Source organism: Gymnoscopelus braueri (assembly GCF_963280865.1).
Source record: "Gymnoscopelus braueri genome assembly, chromosome: 20".
Taxonomy (NCBI): Eukaryota; Metazoa; Chordata; class Actinopteri; order Myctophiformes; family Myctophidae; genus Gymnoscopelus; species Gymnoscopelus braueri.
Window position 1 is genome coordinate 30,451,686 of NC_137622.1, and position 21,034 is coordinate 30,472,719.

The window sequence follows — 21,034 nt, forward strand, 5'->3', positions numbered from 1 at the left end:
GGGGTCTGAATTGCACTTTAGATCACTGGCACCCATGCCTTTTAAAGAGCCCATGTACGTCAGCTAATAATTGAAAATGTAATCAAGTATCACAGTGTTGGCGCTGCGGAAATGCTTTGTTCTGTTTCTATCCATGGTGCAGCTATTTGTGAATGTTCACTCTCAAACATAATGATCAATATCAGGACATTGCAAAATATACGAGGGCTGGGCACTGAAACTTGCAAGGAGGCCTATTGATCCTTGTATGAGATTCATGGAGCTTAACAAAGACTGACCTGCTGGAAGGGTTTCCTGCTATCACACGTTTCATTCTCACGGAATAGTTACAGCTGCTGTGGTGCTCTGTGAACCGGATGGGTTCAGGTCTCAATCATGTTCAGATACTTTAGATCACTCACTTTCTATAGTCTTACTTTTATATTACAGCTTTATATTAGTGTATACAGTAACAAGTGTGACCTCTACTCCTTTTCCATTGCTATGAAAAACATACCTTTACTTACTGAATCAATCTAGTTATTTCCATTCCTGCTTAAAAGGTAGACACTGCCACCCTGTGTTTATTTGGAATATCGGTTTTACTTGTAGCACAATGCTACTATGAGCTGGAGAAGTGGTGGCACTACAGACACTTTTGTAAATCTGTTGTTATAACATTTAATTAGGTTTAACACATCTCAGGATATCTCTGAGATATGCAGCCGCATGCTGCCAATAAAAGGGAAAAAAACCTAACATATTTAAAACATCCCTGAAGGAGGTTTATAACTGCTAATCGAGTTTTAAAATACGATTAAATTACTGGTGCAACAGATTGAATCTAGGTTTATGGAAATTACTTTTTGCGTTTGCGGAAGATTTTGATTAAACCAGGATTCATTTGAAACTACATTTAAACTATATTTAAAGTTTGGTGCAACCATTCTGCAATAATTCATGCATTACATCATCATGAATTAAGCATTAAGCATGGATTAAGTGATATATGAATGTGTCCCCTCAAGTAAAGTACTTACCTCTACCTTCCTTGCCGTTCTCTCTGTACCCCCCCCCCCCCCACCCACACACACACACTAACATATGTCTCTGAATACTGTATGCTATGTTTAACATAGTATGTTACATTTTATAATACCCAGCATTATATTTTGTAATAAGTAAATGCAAGCTCTACTTCTTTTCCATGGCTATGAAAAACAGTTACATGTGCTGAATCAAGGTATCCTAGTTATGTGTATTTCAATTCCATAAAAGGTAGACACTGCCACCATGTGGTTATTTGCAGGTAGGCATACCTTTATGAGAATTAAACTATTATTACTTTCTCTACACTAAATGTACGATACATCTTCCTTCCTTCTTTGATTTAAAGGCCAGATGGCCCCCTGTGGTTTAACTCAAAGCACTTCTAAGTGGTCTATATACCGAAAAACAGAACATATCAACAGTTCATAAAGGAACGTGAACACTAGCGCCATACACAGGGCTACGCTATGTGAATCAGGGGCCTATAAACTTTGCAGTTGAAAGTAAAGAACACAGTAAAATCATCATCATCGTAGCCATCAAAGTAGCCTATAGAATGACAAACTGTTTTTTGCTTGTTTTACACCTGCATAATTAAAAGAATACTTGTGATTTTCAAGTGTTCTTTTGACGTAGGTGAAAAACATGCTGGATGATTTGTTCTCAGCAAAGAAGTCACCTTCCACATCCTGTTCACCATGCCACACACTTCACATACAGTATGGAGGAAAAGAGGTCTACACAGTACATCTACAGTATGTGCCTTTTAGGGTGTTTTTTTTAAAGGTCTTTGGCCTGTAAACACTGTGACACTGTAAATGGAAAAAGAATGAAAGGGTATAATACAGTTGCCAAAGAGGACTTACATCCTCCTTTATATGTTTCTGTAATTTGGTATCGGTGACCAAATGACTGGAGAAACACTTTAAAGTATCCAAACTATATCATTTAATGAGCTATAAATTGCAAGAATCAATGGTATATGAATGTATTTGTACAATCAGCACACACTTCACAGCTGGCACCATAGCAGCTGGGAGGGAATATGTCAAAAATCATAAAGATTGTCACATTCCGTGGGCCTTAAAACCTAATGTTAGACACAAAAAACACATCTCTAGGTTGAATAATAATTGAGATGTAGCCATTTTAAGCTCCTGACAACCATCGCTGATGCCATCTTCAAAATGACTTCTTTCCAGAAGTTTTCCTAGATTTTTATTATTATGTATTTTATTTTATTCATTTTATTTTATGCTATTTATGCTATTTGACAGTATCATAATCCATTGAAAAATATTTATTTCAATCAATTATTTTGGGGTTCAACCATATACTAGCCTGCCCCAGCACGTCTGATATCTGGTCTAGAGGGGCGGATTCAAAATCTCCGGAGAAAACATCCATGGGCTCCTATTGGTTCACCGATCTGTGCGCCTGCCCCCACCCCGCCCCGCGCCCCTCCTCCTCCCCAATGTGCAGCTTTAGCCAAATTCCATTCCCCAAAGCTCGGTCACTCGCTCACTCTCCTCGCTTCCTCCACTCGCGCCTAAGCCCCGCCCCTGCGAGGAGCCGAGGATTATTTGCGAGGACGGAGTGGTCGAGCGGTTGCCATCAAAGGATCGGACTGCACTTAGCGTCATTTCAAAGCGACGGCAAATTCCGCGATCTATTATGACGTCTCAAACAGCTGGACCAGAGCCGTGGATGAAAATATACATGCATAGAATAATATGCAGGTATAGAATAATACAGAATATAAGAATAGACACAATTCATCGATGTGGATGGCCACATTGTTATCTTTATAGTTAACATTTTGTGCAAAGCCATTTATTCCTGAAATAGTGAACGAAGCACCAGGATGAGCAAACCTACATTTATGAATTAAATCCTGACCCGTCCCTCTTTTTGCTCGTACAGTCCCCAGACCCCCCACCCCCCGCAGCAGTCCCGCACGGCACTGCTGCTTATAACAGCCACCGTATATTACAGAGTATGTCTGACTCTGAATTACATATCATTCATGCAGGGTGGCCATACGTCCTCTTTTACCCGGACATATCCTCTTTTGGGGGGCTGTCTGGGGGGTTTTATAAAATCCTTCATGTCCGGGGTTTTGAGAGTTTGGGTGATATCCCCCCCACTTCTGGGACGAAGAAAAAAGAAAAAAACTCAGACGATGTTGTGATTTTGCTTGATATTGTTTGATAGCGAAATAAATCATGACTGATAGACATGAAAGAAGACCCTTCACAGCTAATAGAGAATTTTAAATTTTAAGAATCGGTTCAGAATTGAATGAGTACGGCTATAGTTAAAGGACCATGTATACGTCACGGGAGAAGGGAAAAAACAAAAAAAACGTGTACACGTGATGCGGAAGTCTGCCGCGGAGGAGCTGTGGAGAGTGGTCGAGCGTACACTTGATGTACACTCGCTAAATGCGGAAGTGGAGAGCCTCCTCGGCTCCTCCACTCGACTCCACTCGCCTCCTCCAAGAAGCAACTGAATAATTGGACCCTGACTACTTCCGGTTTGAAGTCGGAGTGACCGAGTGGGAGTGAGCGAGTGGCCGAGATTTTCGGGTTTGGAATTTGGCTATTGAGAGCCCTGATGTCAACAACATTTGGAGCGACGCCCACTGCACTCTGTTTGGTTGGGGAAATGAAAGGTTGACTCCCACTTCCTATGCCAGGAATGTGAACAGCTTGGTCCAGGCTCTTATTTTTGAGCAAAATGCGAAGGAAAATAAAAGCCTGGAGATCGGGGCTAACCATATACTGACCCGTCTAATATTGGATTAATTGCATACCGACCACTAGGGGGCCAGCCCAATTTGTTTGCAATGGTTTACCATGCCAAAAATCTAAAACTTGTCACCAAATGCACAATCTTAATGAATTGAACTGTCCTCATGGTAAAATACCTCCGTCATGAAACGATGCTCTGACATAACAGAGTAGTTCTCTGGCTGCGCTTTGAAGTGTTCCATAAGGTCACCGAAGGCTGGAGCACAATGGCCCCTGTTGACCAGGAGGACGTGGCAGCCCGACGGGTTGAGGAGTCTCTCTCTCTCCATGGCCAGCAGATCAGAGAGGTACTGCTGCGGGTCATGGTCCATCAAAACCAGATCGAGAGCCACGCTAGTGTCCCCATGGTCTGGCGCCAAGTGAGGGCGCAGGGCAGGGATGGCCTCGGCGGAGCTGCATGCCAGCACATGGAACTATTAAGAAACGGAAATGCTAATTATTGCCAAGAACGAGGTTCATAATGAGAAATGTGCAGCGACGATTCACTGTCAAACGACTGATGCAGATAAATGTAGGAGGCAAGTCATCTAAGAGTGTCTGTCTGTCTGTGTGTGTGTCATGCTAATCTCGCAAACCACTGGACTGATTGACACATTTCTTGTGCACGCTGCCAAAGTAAATCCCTGAATACTTTGTAAATTGAGAATCTCAGATCCACTGGCCTGTCATTTCCAGTGAAATGTACCTGCGAGTCTTTGAAGCCTGCTACCAGTATGAGCTCCTCCCCAAGTTCTGCTGTGCAGGACTCCATCTCCACTGTGACCAGCCGGCCAGCAGGGGGCAGTAGACGTAGCATCCTGATGGAGCTGTAGCCACAGTGCATCCCCAGCTCCAGCAGACACTGGGGGCCAACCCGCCTCAACACTTCATCCAGCACCTGGCCTGTAGGACACAACACAAGCCTTTATGGCAGCGATTCACAACCTGTGGTGGTAAGGGTCCGTTGAGGATATCGAAAGTGGGCCCCTAAATAATTGGCAAAACACTAAGATTGTATTGATAATATAACATTAATACAAAAATGTATGTAAAAAGAAAAGTGCAAAATTCTGAATCAGGTTTAAACTGACCCCTCTGTGGACCCAGGCTGAGAGAGGGATGTGTCTCATCGTAGAGGTCAAAGGTCTCCAGGACACTCTGAGCATTGCCATGGGTGCAGTGGGAGAAAACGTAGGCATGGGTGCTCTTCACACACACACTCCCCCGGGCGAGTCTCAGGGCCCAGCCCAGTGCTCGACGACACAGTGTTCTGACGTTAGCACGGTAACGGTTCAACACAATGACGATGCCAGGGAGCAGTGGGACAGAAAGAGCCAACAGCCACATTTAGAATGACTGTGAGGGGAAAACGACAGGGAGGAAGCTTCCCAATCTGTTGACACAGAGAGAGGGAGAGAGAGGGAACAGAAGGTTGAAATCAATTAAATGAAGAGACGGTAAAACGATGATATTCATCAAGGATTGTATAAAGGTTTGACTAAGGCTCCACAGTGACTATGTGACACAAAATTCTAATTCCCTACTATTGCAGAGAAGACAAGGAAACACCTTCCACCACCATAACAAAAGGCATTGGCAACATTGGAAATCATATTTAAATACTGTAAATAACAATATCTACCTGTAACCTAATAATGAGTTGTATAATATCAAACCATCAACTTAGAGATAGTGTACTCTGGCTCAATGACCATCTCTAAGTTTTAACCTGATTATATGGTTGCTACTGTAAGTGCGTAGCTCAGCATCTTAGCACCTGGAAATGAATGGCAGACTAATTACAATTATTCTGATATTCTGTAAAAATAATGAATGAGAATTTCAAACCTGTCTCACAGCACACCAGCAATGAACACAGAATATAAATGTTGACAACTTGACATACAGTACTTGCCAGGGAGTACCTGCTCCATTGGCTATAAGGTTAAGAGTGTTCCTGTCAAAGACAGGTGGGATCCCCTGTGTTTGACAGGAACAAAATGGTAAAACGAAGGGGAAAAAAAGGAAGAAGAAAAAGAATATAAAGGCCTATGGCTAAGAGAACAAGGCCTCTTTGTATTTTAAAAGAGTTTGGTTCCCTAGGTTACAATAGCAAATACATGTTCTGTATCTAGGCAATAAAACAGACCCGCTATGCAGTAAGGAGAATCAACAATTGAAGGAAAATAATACTTGTTTAAGAGTAATACAGCAAATGGGTCTGTGCTTTCCATCTGGGCTGTCTCCAGTTTTCCTACTGTATGTCAGTCAGATGAAGAAAAAAGAAAGGGCATGCATTATTTTGATGTGGATGACATTGTCATTCACTGTTGTGCTACTACTATAGCAAAGGCTCCACTCAGCTACTGCCACCAACAATTCACCACACGTCGAATGTCTTGTTAAGAAACTAAAGGTGAGAATGGGTTTTAACTCAGAATGAAGTCATGCTTTTCTTTTAATGCAAACAATATTTTCATATATTTATTTGACCAGTTTTAGATCAGTGGTTCTCAAACATTTTTATGTCAAGGACCCCCAAACCGATATGTATTTGGCCGCGGACCCCAATCTGAACATTTTTGTGTCAGGGACCCAGAAGAGAAATGCTCGCAGTACGGCACGATTTTTTAATAGCCAACGTACCACTGAGGAACCACTGTTTTAGATTATGGTGATGTTTTATATGTGAATGCCTGTTCCACCTCACTACACATGTTGGACACCGCTTACCATGGTATGCATACATAGATTCATTACTGGCCATACTGTAGATCACTTAACGCAGCATTGCCCTCTGTATATAAGAATATTGCTGTTTGACAATAACTTCAGACTACACCAAATACATAAAAAACATCTGAGGGTCGTCTTAAGAGGCATTTACTATAAGTTTCAGACTCTGGGAAAGTAAAATTACCCACAACTACTCTGAACTATCTATCACAGCCACATTTAGGCTATTCCAATGTGATTATCTAATGTAGCCTAACATTTTTCCCCCCACTTCCATGCAGAACCACCTCTGAAACATGTGTCTCCGTTTATCCACACGAGGGAGCCAAAGGAATGGCAATCATATAACAATACATCTTCAGTAGGTTTGTTTATGCCTGGTCTCCATGGCACTGAGCAGCAGGGTTGCCATGTCCGCTTATTATAAGCGACTTTGGGCTTGTTTTTCTGTATGTCGATTCTAAATATTGGTAGCTGCCGGTTGCGTTTATTTGGGCTTGTTTCTGAAGTGTAGTTGTTGCTTAATTAAGTTTGCTTCCTAAAGTTGTTTAAACCAGTGGTTCTCAAACATTTTCAAGTCAAGAACCCCGAAATTAATTTGTATGTCTGCGGACCCCCATGTGAAAACCTTTTATGCCTGGGAGCCCCATAGATTTGTGTTGTTAGAATGTCAAATTGTTAATAGTTTACTGTTCATCGTTTTATAAGATTTTTTTAAATAGCAGATCTACAAGCACACAACGTGTCACGATGGGAGCTTGTAGATCTGCTATTTCCAAATAGCCCAAAGGGCTTGCTTCTTTTGGGCTGTTTTTTATAGACCTGATTGCTTGTTTCTCTCCCAAAACCTGGCAATACTGTTAACATGCAGGACCAATACTAATCTATCTAATTTTTTTCACCTGGCCTAGGCTAGAATCCTTACATGCCTACAAATTGACAAGTTGAATTTACTCTGGCCAATACTAATGTTAGGGTGCTATTTTACAGTGCGACCAAAAGACATGTTAACCACCTTTGGCACCTTAGACATTCTTTTGTTGACAGCAGCCTGTAATTTAAGCTACATTGCTAATTAGACAACAATGAGATTACGTTTCAAGTGAAATGGCTGGTCCCCGCGTTTGTTTTGGTGCCAGGAATCCTGTGGTAGTCTTGTAAACGGTTGTCTAGCTAAATACAAACATGTAGAATGGTATGATGACAGTTATGTATCAAGGCTAGTAGGATGGGTGCTCCGACCTAAAACAGTTGTTGTCCATTTCGCACCAGTCTGCAACTGATCTGTATGACTTCGTATCAAGAAAAACAGGCACAATCGCAGGCTATAAACTTACACTTAAGTTAGAAATGCGAAGACACGATGCTCCAAAAAGCGTCTTCATACAAAAACTTTAGCCTACCCTACAACTCCCAGTCTGATTCACAGATTCGCTCTTCCGGGATTATCAAACTCGAATCGGGAACGAAACATTCATAAATCACCCAAAACGCCTCGTTCTTATCCTTGTTAGATAAACAACGAAGTAACTACAACTTGACTTTCATAAAAAAAAAGCCACCCTCCGAGTCTGATATACACATAACAAATGAAGTGCAATGATATGCAACAATAATACCTAAACGTGCGGGTGGATAAGTAAGGATTATAGAATGAGTGGCTCCAGTCATCCACTGCTCTCATTTGTTCCAGGGGGGTGTGACTGTGAGGGGTCCCCAGTGGCAGGTCGCCCTCATTGGCTGACGGGCAGAGGCAGAGCAGCTACTGCTCACTGCGGTGCGGTGTGTCTGTGTGTGAGTCCTGTTGTTGGCCCACAGTCCTCACACTACTGCTGCTGGTGGTGCTGCTGCTGCGACATAGAGAGAGAGAGGGGAAGGGTTTCGTTTTAAGCCCATCATTAACGTGCTTCTTCACGTTGAATCCGGTGGATTAAAACGAGCTTCACGTGTTTTTATTTTATTTTTTGTTTCATTTTTATTGTATTACTTATTATAGCCTTTTTTTGGGGAAGGCAGTCCCTCTCTAATGGCCAGTCCGGTGGCAGCAGATCATCTGGGACAGTCTCATCAGCATCATCACCCTCCTCTCAGTGATTCTGCAGCGGACTCCGCGTTTCTGGAGGCGCACAAATGGATTGAGGTGAGTCACCAACGACACTAGCCTTGTATCAAGACTATCATAGATGTATTTGATCGAGTCTGACTTTTACTTTCGTATCTACGATAGTCTTGGCTAGCACCCCCCAGTGCGTCCTGCATTTTCACCAGTAAAGCCCGTACTTCTCCGTACATGTACAAAACAATATATATAAGGTGCTTACCCGGTTGCTCCAAATGTTAACTCGCGCTTCGGCTTCTTTGTGCAGTGTATTAGTCCGTATTGTTCAATAAAGACGTGTTTTAATCCCACCTGTGTCGGATTCTGTCGGCAGTTCTCAACAGGCGGTAGTGACGGGGCGCATCTGGTGAAAGCCGGTATTACACTCAATGTAAACAGGAAGTAAAAGAGAGGGGAAAATGGCGTTCACCCACAGACGGGATTAAAGCTCAAATCTATTGAAAATGTGGACTAATACATTGCACAAAGATTCCGAATGCCGAGTCAACATTTGGGGCAACCGAATAAGTGCCTTATATTCTGCATTTGTACATGTTCGGAGAAATACGGGCTTTACTGGTGAAAGTGCAGGACGCACTGGGGAGTGCTAGCCAAGACTAACGTAGATATAAAAAATGTCAAAATCGATAAAATACATTATCTCTGATAGGCTACATCTGTACCACCATGATTGCTCCCAATGCTTCATGTTGAATTTAATATTGTTCTTCGCTCATGCTTTTGTCTCGCCACAATCTATTTTAATGCTTTGTCACCTGTTGAAAAGTGTGACGCAAATTCCGACCACTGTGTCCGTGGCTGCTGGCTGCGTGCGTGGGGCCGCTCGCTGCGTGGACACAACAATGAATGCATCATGTGGAATGGATTTTGGCCTCATTGCGAGCTTTGCCGAACAATAATCTCTCAAATGGGGTTTTGTTTGGTGGGGATTTGAATCACGACATCATTCACTGGCGGCGTTGCACTTGACGTAGCCCAGGCTTTAGCTGTCCAGTTCACCTCTTTTAACAGAACTCATTTATCTCCAGTGGTGTAAAAAGTACAGTACTCAAGTACTGTACTTTTACTTTACTGGAGTATTAACAATTTTCAGTACTTTTACGTCTACTCCACTACATCTCAGATGCAAATATTGTACTTTTACTCCACTACTATTATTTGAAAAAATGTTAGTTACTAGTTACTTTGTAGATTTGGATTATTATTACAAAACATACAGTAACCACTTCAGTCCTATATACATTTCGGCCATTTGAAAATAGCCGATCTACAAGCTCACAATCACAATGTGTACATTTTGAATTCCGGACTTTAACTTGTAACAGAGTATTTCTACATTGCACATTGCAGTATTGATACTTTTACTTAAGTAAAACATTTTAGTACTTTTTCCACCAATGTCAGTTCACTTCTTTTAACAGTTCATTTATCTCTGAGGGGGAAATTGACTGGCAATTAACCCCAATTACCCCAACTTTATGGGCAGTGGCTGCTTTAATACAGGTGCATATAATATTCTATCATGATGATGGCTATTTTTGACTTAAATCTGAACTGTACAAAACATTGACACATCAGGGCTGTCTAACTAATATGCTATATAGTTCATTTAAATCTTAACCCCTTCATCTCACTACCGACCCACATTTGATTTACTGTTGTGTCATTTCAGGACAACATATAGCCTTGCACAGCACATCTTTTGACTATACATTTTGTCATTTCATATGCTGAAGACTAGGCTAACACCTAGACTCGATGCACAGTGACAGATTTGAAAATGAGTTCCAACCACCAGGCACCATTAGGCTACAGTCCTATTTAGAAGCACCAAACTCCTCGGGGGCCCAGATCACATCTTTAAAAAGTCACTACTGACCTAGAAGCCTTCTAACAGCAGAAATTCGAGTTACGAAAAGTGAGGGGAGTAGAGGGGGAGGAGAAACTACTCACTTGTTGTTCTACCTTCAACCTGCACAGGCGCATTACCCCTTCCTCCCACCCACCCACCCCTGGGGACTGATCTCATTACCTGTACACACCTGGTGACTGTCCCTCGGACAACTCGAGGGATACGAGACAGGTCACTAGGTTTTTCAATGAATGAACCAGGCGAATCCCCAGCTGTCAACTTTATAACGGCTAAAGTCTGATCATGTGTGGAATTGTTTTGTTGTGGTGTTTGTTGTCATGACCCAAGGCTCAAGTGTCCAAACTGTATAGGTCACAATTGTGACAGGTGTGTGTGTGTGTGTGCGTGCATGCGTGCGTGCGTGTGTGTGTGTATGACTGCGTGCACACACTTACCACATAAGCTTGCAGCAAATCATAAAGACGCACAGGGGTTTTAATGGGGTCCATGACCCGTGTTGCATGTCATGTTGTCTCTCTGTCTTGTCTTTTCTATCATTCTCCAGTGAACTATATAGTATTCAGCAGAATCTGAGATGTCTGAAAAAGATTAAATAAAAAAGCTTGGAGAAATTACGATGTTGATTATAGCAAGTAGGAAAAATGGAAAAATTATTATGAAAATAATCCTGAAACACTCGCACACCGTTCCAATGATAAAGTGCTTTCATTGCACCCAAAAAATCAGTGACATTTGGAGCTACACACTCTTCATCAGACATCAGATTATAGCAAGTAGCACATGAAAAGGAGGAAGGACATGCAAATCCACAACCCAAAGTTGGGCAGGTGCTGAGCGGAAAAAGAAAAAAAAACGTAAAATGTAAAACAAAGGAACACTCGCACACTGTGTGGGCTCCAGTTGCTATCATTTTACATTATAGCAAGTAACCCTTCTTATCCGCTTTGACTTAAAAAAAGCAGACATTTTGAAATGGTGTCACTGCTGGAATTAGGCTTTAGACAAAATGAAGAAAGACAAAACACCTTGATGCTGCATTCACAGGTGCTCCTAGTGAGTTCCCTGTCACCATGTTGTCATTAACGCTGATGTAAAAGACAGTGTTTAAGCTGCTCTGAACTGTAGATAGGACGGGCTGTTTTCACCCTCTGGGGAAACCCTCTGTTTAGTTGGAGTGATTGATTTGTGCCATATTTAGTCACAGCTCATGACAGTGTGTATGGACACACACACACCATCCCCCATCTGAGCAGTTCAATGAACTATTCTTAATGTGAATTGAGCACTATTTTACATTATTTGCATTCTAAATTATGCTGGATTAGTAATCAGATAAATGTGATACATTAGTGTTGCAAGTTCAGTTTCTTTTTTTCTTTCTTTCTTTTGTTTTTTTTTCAGCCACAGCTTTCAATCTTTTTTTGTTCCATCCAGAACTCTGTTTTGACTTGTTCTCCGTAGCACTGCTTTGTGGTTAATATCTATCCCTGTTTCTCTCTCTTGTACCACCCCCATCTGTCTCAGTCAGTAGCATGGTATGTTGAGGAGTCTCTCTGAACAATACAAAGCTCCGTTGTGTTATGGCTGAAAGGGAAAGTGATACCATCTACATGTCAGTGCCTGATATTGTTTCAGTGATATCATTGTGTGTCTGCCAATTCGCAGGATCGGGAGTTCACATTGTCTATTCAATTGTTGTCAATCTTATTGTCATTATTATGTCTGTAGGTTGTTTTTAAATGAAAATGTTAGCGTATCTTGCTACAGTAAATGTACAACAATACAGATGGAATCATGATCTTAACTCATTTTGACAATGCATTGAGGAAAGATAATGATTCCATCTGTATTGTACTACTATAGTACCAATACTATATTCAGGACTCTTTAATGTTGTGTTACATTGCCTGCTTTGTAGGTCTAACTAACACAACTAAGCTGATCACAGCTTGATTTCCCCTTGAAAGCTTTTGTCATGGTCCTTTTGAAAGTTCTCCGTTTGCTTTACGTTGTATTTGTAAGTACGATATGTAGAGTATCTCTGTGTATTTAAATACTGTACCTAATCTGGGTACGTTTTGTCACCAATGGCTGTTGAACATGTTTGAGTGTAGAGGTGGAGCAAAAATGACTGCAGGAACATCCAGCAGAATTAAAGTGCCATCGTTGGAATGGACATACAGTAGACGTGACGACAGCTACTGGTGTTTGGTATGGAAACTCTTGGCTGGCATGTGGGTTGTTGAGCAGAGCGAGGTTTGGACCTCTGTCAATGCTCTAAGCAATAGTAGGCGTCATTTCCAGCAATCTATCGCTTCTTTGGCTCAATATATAGTACATTTGACTGTTTCTCTTCTACCTGTCACACTGTATGACAGGTTGAAAAGATATCCTACGTAAATACATACTGTATATATAAATACTGTGTGACTTCTTAGATGATTGCTGTTGCAAACACGACTTCAGTTCATATGCCATTAAAAGTGTAATTTAATCTAAATTTGTAGTTTATTACAGTACACATAATTGTTTTTCCTCCACATCAGCTGAGCAAATGACAGTGCCATTATAGGTGTAAGTGCTACTGTATGTGTTATTTCTTTAATCTTTCCTCAAAATGTAACATTTCTGTGTTGATACTGCTATATTATACCCTACTGTCTCACCTGCCAGTGAGGAACTCCAACCGGGAGGACATAGGGCCGCAGTCATATAATCCCGTTCAACACCCCCTGCTAACGGGCGCCACCTCAGCCCATGTTGCCAAGTTCGCTTATTAATGCGACTTTGGGCTTATTTTTCAGACTGTCTTTTTTCTATAAAGTCGCTTGTAAATATTGGTAGTTGCATTTTTTGGGCTTATAATATCCAAAGTGTAGCTTATTTGGGCTGCTTTCCTAGTGTTGTTTAAACCAGTGGCTCTCAAAAATGTTCATGTCAAGGACCCCCAAATTAATTTGTATTTGTCCGCGGACCCCCATCTGAAAATGTTTTGTGCCAGAGACCCCCCATACATACTGTAGAACAGAGAATTGGTGAGAGGATCCATTATGTCCCAGAAGTATGTGACATTGAGTACACTACCGCTGTTGCCTGCCAGAAATAGTGCATCTAGTCACCTCAGACCTGTCTGTGTCATTCTGAATCCTGTCTTGGTCCAAACGGAAGGGGCTTCCAGCCAAAGTGTGCTTAAGATCGAGAACCCCCTAAAATAAACTGCCTAAAATGTAGGCCTACACATTATGGATTCTCATGTCGAGCGACATTGTAGTCATGAAGACCCTAGTCTTCCGGATTTGTATGTGCCGCTTCCAGGCGTAGGACCAAAATTCCACCAGGGAAGTCTTTAAATTGAAAACTGCAAATGACCCTCGTCTTTCTTCTTTTCTTTTGATATTTTTTGGGGCTTTTTCTGCCTTTATTTATAGTGTATAGTGGAGCTGGAGATGGACAGGAAACAGGGAGAGACATGCAGCAAAGATCGTCGGGAACGGGACTCGAACCCGCGACGCGCTGTCAGGCTACATTAAAGCCTAAGTGCTAGCGGTCCGGGCCGATCCTCTCCTTTTATTAATATGACGGTTTGGAATCCCCTCTAGGTTAGGAGCTATCCATAACCCAGGATGCTGCTTGGGCCCTGTGTGGGTCGTCCAATATCCCGACGGCAATGTCTTTAAAGAAACCACAGCCCTCGTCTCTGTTTCAGTCCCAAGGCGGTTTTGGAAAGCCTTGGGAAAGTGTCACGTGCGAAGACGAACCGCCTGGTGGTGCCCCCCCTGAAAGGTTCCATGATGTCACTCCCACACTTAAGGGCATGAGTGGAATTGATGTGTTTTGATAGCGCCGGGCTTTTTGGTGTCAAGTTAGTTTCAAAGGGAGCTGAAGATGCACGGCTGTGACTGTAAGCCACAGAAGAATGCGAGCTCAGTGAGAGGTACCTGTCAGAGAGAGAGAGAAGGGGAAAGGGAGAGAAGGAAAGACAGGTGGGGTGAGGGGCGGTGAAGGATGTTTCCTTCATCGTACACGTTAAGTATGGTCTATTGAACTGGGAATCCTTGGCCTATCGCAATGACACTTTCTTACAGCTCAACTTGAAAGATGAGCTCGTCTAGAATAACTTCAATCAAAATTTCCAGGATAAGGCAAAATATGTGCAGTGGACATGGTGAATTTCAGGTCTTCAGCTAGGCTTTTACCTGTGGTGCTCCTCCATCTAAAAGGCAGTTATCAGGGCATTCACTGTTGGCGGTTATGTATGGTAGTTGTATGCTAATTTACCCCAGGGAGCATATTGGAAAATAAGGAGGGTTCTTTTTCTTCTTCTTCGTGTTTTAACAGTTGCTAAATATAGCCAAAGACAAGTTTGATGACAAGATCAAGTTGTAGTTCTAGTTGTGATTTACAGAAAAATCTGTGAAGCTGACCATTCTGTCTTTTAAATTAGTGTTTTCATGAACAAAACCCAGTCATCCATATTAATGTCTTCTCTATTTGTATACAGTTCAGTGGTCTGTGAATCCTTTTTAAATGAACTTCACCAGCCACAGCTTGAGGGTAATGTGGGTAAAGTGTGATCCACTAAATATAGGCTCATGATTGGAGCAGTGGGATAGTACTTCATTAAGTGCATGTCAGCTGAGCCCTATGCATTTAGGTTTCAGGCCATAAAAGGGTCCTTGCGGTCGACTCACTCACTCCACTGCGAAATCCTTGAAAGTAAGATGCCAATCATCAATCCAGAAACCACGATCCTCCTAATCCCAGTAGAAGTCTTCTGTCATCTCCCATTCAAGAGCAGGCGTGTTGACACAATGACATTTAGTGAACCAGTGAGCACTAGTGATTAGAGCGCGTTGAGAAGATGAAGATTGAGAGCGGTGTCATTTACACATAACCTTAATTCCCACTTTTCCCCCATAGTACGTAGATTTGTACCAGGGACATCAAGGAGGAATCTGCTCGTAGATCTTTGTGATCCGGACCTGTACTAGAGCAGAGTTTTTCAATGTCAGCCTGTCATTCGACTTATCAGAATCAGAATCTTGTCGGACATCAAGTATGGAAGATGTACACTACAGGATGTTTTCATGACTTGTAATATTTGATAGCATACGTACTGGTACAACAGCGTGAACAGGACCTCAAATACACAATACACCGGAAGAACCACATGAACGCAAGAACATTCAGCGAAAATAGCAGATCTACAAGCTCACAATGTGTCTCAACAAGACGCGTTGTGAGGACGGGCATTGAATCACATGTGTGAGAAGATTGTGGGCTTGCCCTATTTTCCTACCCCATCTCATGCATGCACGTGTCTGTTTACTGTATACAGTATGTTAGGCTGAGCATGTTATGCCTTTTGTAGAGCAACATCTCCATACAGTCCTATTTTTGCTCATCTGTGGCTGCAGCACTATGGGTGCTATATCAGCTGAGTCAAATCAGCCTTTTTTATTTTCTTGTTAATTTGTTAAGGGACTTCTAAATGGCCCTAGCTACCATCCACTTTCCACAAGGGTAGGGCACGTATGTTACTTTGTAGGGCAATGCACCATGTTGGAGGGAGAGCCAGAGATGCACTCAGAAGTGGTGTGAGCACTTTGTTCAAGCACTTTGAATTGCCTTGCTGTTGAAATGTGCTATACAAATAAACTTGCCTTGCTTTGCCTTACCTTTGCATGGCCAGAGCACTGCTGTACCTACAGGTATGACCTGCTGTATTTTCATCAGTGTCTTCACTAGTATAAGTGTAACCAGTGTATGGGTGCAGACAGCACTTTGTGAGAATATCCTCTGTGCTGTGTGTGTGCAAGGTCCTTTAATCTTCTAGATGTGCACGTGGCCACGCGCATGCATGTGTGCGTGTGTGTGTAGCAGTACATCTCTTTTAGTGGTGCTCTCATAATGGCCTTTCTAGCCAGGGGAGAATCCTCCTACTTTCATCCTGGCAGTCCTTTGTTTGCAGATTAAAAGGGACATTTTAGTTGCGATAGAGCAAAGCATTTTGGCAGGAGGGAGAGGGAGATTCTCTCTCTCGTTCTCTCTCTCGCTCGTTCTGCAGTGCGACACACTCTTCCTGTCTCCCTATTCTCTCCCCCACGCACGCACGCACGCACGCACGCACGCACGCACGCACGCACGCACGCACGCACGCACGCACGCACGCACGCACGCACGCACGCACGCACGCACGCACATACACACAAGGAGGACCTACTGTAAAATTGAAGGACAAACTTTTTGTCAATAAAGATGTCAATCATGGTAGATGGAAGTATTGGCTGCACAACGCAGGTTATAGACAACAACTGGCTGTAGTCACCTGACTCAGCGGAGCTGCTTCCATGAGCCCTGATGTTTTTCCTGTCAGATAAATTCACCATCACCAGCTGAGAAATGGCTAGCGATACTTGTCTTCGTCTGTACACTGTAGCAGATAACGGTTTAGCGAAGGAGTATTTATCAAGCAAAGTAGACTAAAGTGAAAGGTAATCATCTAAACCAGTGTATATCAACCCTGGCAAACGTCCCAATTTTGGGCCGGGGCTACTGCTGAGGTGTGCCGCGCCGTTTGAAGGAGGTTTGAAAAAAAAAAGATTAAAAAAAAAAATAAAAAAAAAAAGTTTTTTTTTTTTTTTTTTTTTTAAACAATAATAATAATCAGGCATGCAAACAGCCCCAAGGTGAAAATGGTGACAACATGCTGTTTTATTTCGGGTCAGGTGTCACACTATTGCCCTATTTGGATTCAAAACGGCTAGTGGAAGCTGAAAAGCTACAAGTTTGCATGTCTGAATAATGCAAAAACAGAAATATTTGTTTGCATTTGCTTTTTTTCTCCCCCATATATTTTCATGATAAAAAAGTGCGTATCGTATCGAAGTTGTGTGCCCAATATCGTATCGTATCGTTTCGTGAAATGTGAAAATCGGCTATATACCGTATATATCTATATATACGGTATATAGATATACCGTATATATATATATAATTATAGATACCGTATATCTAGGTGTGCCCTGGGATTTTTTGGCTATGCCAGGTGTGCCTTGGCACAAAAAAGGTTGATAGACACTGATCTAAACAGACATCCATCGTATTCTGTAGCATCATGTGAACATTGTATCATAATGTAGGAAAATAGTTTTTTGTGAAGTAATTAGAGGAGTTTGTGAGCACTTTAAAAAAAAAAAGAGAAATGGGTTAGCACTAAATTAGACACTATATCCATTATCCAACAAGGTTCCATGTGGAGAGCCGCTAGGCATCACGGTCTATGTAAAACCACAGAATTAAGAACACATTCCTGCTGAATATAGTGGCCTCTGGGTGTACAGTAGATAGCGCGCAGTCTCACGCACACATTTAAACGTTTCCTCCAGAGACCTGTGGTGTAAAGTAACTCAGTACATTTACTCAAGTACTGTACTTTGAGGTACTTTTACTTTACTGGAGTATTTTCAATTGTCTATACTTTTACTTCTACTCCACTACATCTCAGAGCCAAATATTCCACTACAATTATTTGAAAACTTACTAATTACTAGTTACTTTGCAGATACACATTATGACATTATACAACATACATTTAACCACTTTAGCCCTATTTTATACCTAGGCTATTTGAAAATAGCCGATCTACAAGCTCACAACACGTCGCATCACGACGCGTTGTGAGCTTGTAGATCTGCTATTTAAAAAAAAAAATGTACTTTTACTTTTGGTACTTTAAGTACGTTTTGTACTTTTACTCAAGTACATTTTGAATTCCGGACTTTTACTTGAAACAGAGTACTTCTACATTGCAGTATTGATACTTTTACTTAAGTAAAACATTTGAGTACTTTTTCCACCACTGCCAGAGACCAGGGCAGTTAGCCTTGCATTCGCCATACTAATACACAAGAGCAAATTAATTTCAAGCTGGCAGATTTGTGGATGTTTCCAGGCTGCCTGTTTCAGGACAGACAGACGTACGTACAGTATATCTTTTATGGATAGAACACGGATGGAGAGTAGATCGATGCTTCACAGGTTTTCAGTGGATGGATTCTAATTGGGTCACAGAGGCTGAGCTCGTCTCCTAGTTTCAGTGAGTCGGGGCACAGGGGAGCTGGACTCCTTCTGTCTGCCTTAGGGAGCCGGAGGAGGCTGCTTCAGTGATATGAGTGCCTCTGGCTCCATACAGAGATATACTGTAGTAGCAGAGACCGGGCTAAGTTGTTCTCTTTTGTTACTTTCTTTTCACTGTGGTCACGATTACCGCAAAAACATGAGACATCTGTAGATTGATGTTACTGCAATGAGTCAGTCAGTCAGTCAGTCAGTCAGTCTATCATTAGACTCACAGGAGTCCTACTGAACATTAAGCATCAAGTCTAAAGGCCTCAACACACCAAGCCGACATCTGTCGGATGGTCGATAAGTCTGTGGCCCAAAATCGATAACAGCATACTTAGTGTGAACATGGCTGTTGGTGTTAGTGAGGCGTTGCTCACCCATCCAGCTCAACCTCCCGTTGATAACGGGGGTGAATGGTAGCCTGGTTCCAGACCTGATTAGGGCCAGACCTGATTAGGTCTGGCCCCTCTAGATATTGGATTTCTCTCCCTCCGAAGTTGTGAGGGGCCAATCAGGGCCCAGTATGCAAATATGGGGCGGGTTTATCACCAGAGGCATTTTTTTAATTTGTCCCTCGGTTCCACACAGAGATTCCAGACTAATATCTACACAGTGATATTAGTCTGGCCATGCCAGGCTAGGTGGATGGGGGGGGTAGAGCTCTCTGGTTGTGTATGTTGAATAAATGTAGTTTTATTGTACACTCATAAGTCACCCTGTATAAGAGTGGCTAAAATATGAATGTTATTGTAATGATATGATCAGTCTGCACATTTGGACCCACACACTGCCTACTTTTCCTATGGGCGCCTAGGGGGTATTTGAATGGTAAATGAGATGTTTCTGTCCCTCCTTTCCCGGCACAGAGCTCCCAGAAAGACTAAATAAGCTTGTTTCTGCTGTAGTACAAGTAACCTATTGTGCCGTCACGAATCTACCAATGAGACGCATAATCTAATCTTTCAGCCTCAAGGTCTTATTAGTGTTTTATACATAAGAGCAGTGGAAATGCTGCGATAGATGTTTTATTTATCAGGCTGCTCTGTGATTTTCAGAAATGTGGGTACAGTATACAGTACATAATACAACATAGGCCTATGCAAAGCCAACGTTGACTGTAGCAAAAAAATTTTTTTTAAATGTGTTAACCCAGGGATGGCAAACTCATTTTAGCTCAGGGGCCACATGGAGGAGGGCCAGAGGGCCAGAGGGCCGGACCGGTACCGGACCGGTAAAATCATGGCATAATAACAATAACAACAACTTCAGATAGTTTTCTTTGTTTACTTTACTTAGTCTTAGTTAGTACAAGCACATTCTGAAAATGTAAACTTCACAAATAGGGATGGCCAAATGGAGACATTTTGTTAACCGTTTACCGTTAGGCCTTACCGATTAATTAATCGATAACCGTTAAGAACTTTTTCTTTTTTTTTTTGTGCCAAAATACATTTTATTTCAAAGGGGCAAGTCTACACAGTTTGTTTTGTGTCTCCAGCAGAGTTTCTAGTGTCTCTATCTCTCTCTGGAAGAGGTTGCACATAAACTCTGCAGCCGCACTGAGGCGCTCCAACACAAACAATACCAATACAAAGACGAGGAAGAAGAAGAGGAAAGTGGAAGTTACGTGTGGTTGCAGGTGTAGACTTGGCCAAAAAACAATGAAAACATTTTTGGCACTATAAAAAAAAAAAGATTTTTTTTTTTTTTTTTTTTTATGCTTTGCAAAATCATCTCGCGGGCCGGATTAAACTAGTTAGCGGGCCTGATCCGGCCCGCGGGCCGTATGTTTGACATCCCTGTGTTAACCCATTAAGACCGGAAACGCATCTGTGACATTTTAGATTTCTTTGGCTTTCAAAAATAGCAGATCTACAAGCTCATAGCGCGGCACAGAGTGCCGCACTACGAGCTTGTAGATCTGGTATTTTTGAAAAATTGTGCAAATCTTTGAATATATATATTTTTCTGTAAAGCGAACATTTGTAACTCAAATCTTTGCGTCCTGGAACAAAATGTTTTGAGATGGGGGGCCAAATACATATCATTTTGGGGGTCCTTGACAAGTTTGAGAACAACTGATATATCAACAACATTTTCAAAAATCTGTTAGGATTTAGAAGACATTTTGTAGAATCGGCCTCAGGTCTTAATGGGTTAAGAAAGATATTTTTGTATATGGTGGTACAGTTACTTAAGAGTTGCATACCGAATGAATGGGCTCCTTTTGCCATATTTGTTGGAGCAAAGTTCAAGCTGCAAAAGCTTGAGCTTGTTTTGCATTGCGTAAACCCACAAGTTCAACTCACAGCTGTTTTTGTGCCTTATTAGATTACTGACAGTGGCAGAAAACTAAAA

General features: G+C 42.0%; 2 protein-coding genes across 4 annotated transcripts in view; one reads left to right on the top strand and one right to left on the bottom strand.

Annotated features, from left to right (window-relative positions):
• Positions 1-3,365: 3,365 nt before the first annotated feature.
• LOC308075379 (transmembrane O-methyltransferase homolog) lies at positions 3,366-8,141 on the bottom strand. Its single transcript, XM_080415233.1, has 4 exons — positions 7,895-8,141; positions 4,913-5,214; positions 4,528-4,724; positions 3,366-4,255 (listed from the first exon to the last, which is right to left on the bottom strand). The coding sequence occupies exons 2-4, from the start codon at positions 5,166-5,168 to the stop codon at positions 3,926-3,928; spliced, it is 783 nt and encodes a 260-aa protein (XP_080271359.1). The 5' UTR covers positions 5,169-5,214; positions 7,895-8,141; the 3' UTR covers positions 3,366-3,925.
• Positions 8,142-8,395: 254 nt separating this feature from the next.
• The window catches only part of LOC308076280 (LIM and calponin homology domains-containing protein 1-like), a 125,821-nt gene continuing 113,182 nt past the window's right edge, over positions 8,396-21,034 (top strand). For all 3 annotated transcript variants that reach the window (XM_080416495.1, XM_080416497.1, XM_080416496.1), the window contains exon 1: positions 8,396-8,697. In XM_080416495.1, the coding sequence (XP_080272621.1) occupies positions 8,584-8,697 (114 nt within the window). In that variant the 5' untranslated portion in view covers positions 8,396-8,583. The remainder of the gene's footprint in view (positions 8,698-21,034) is intronic.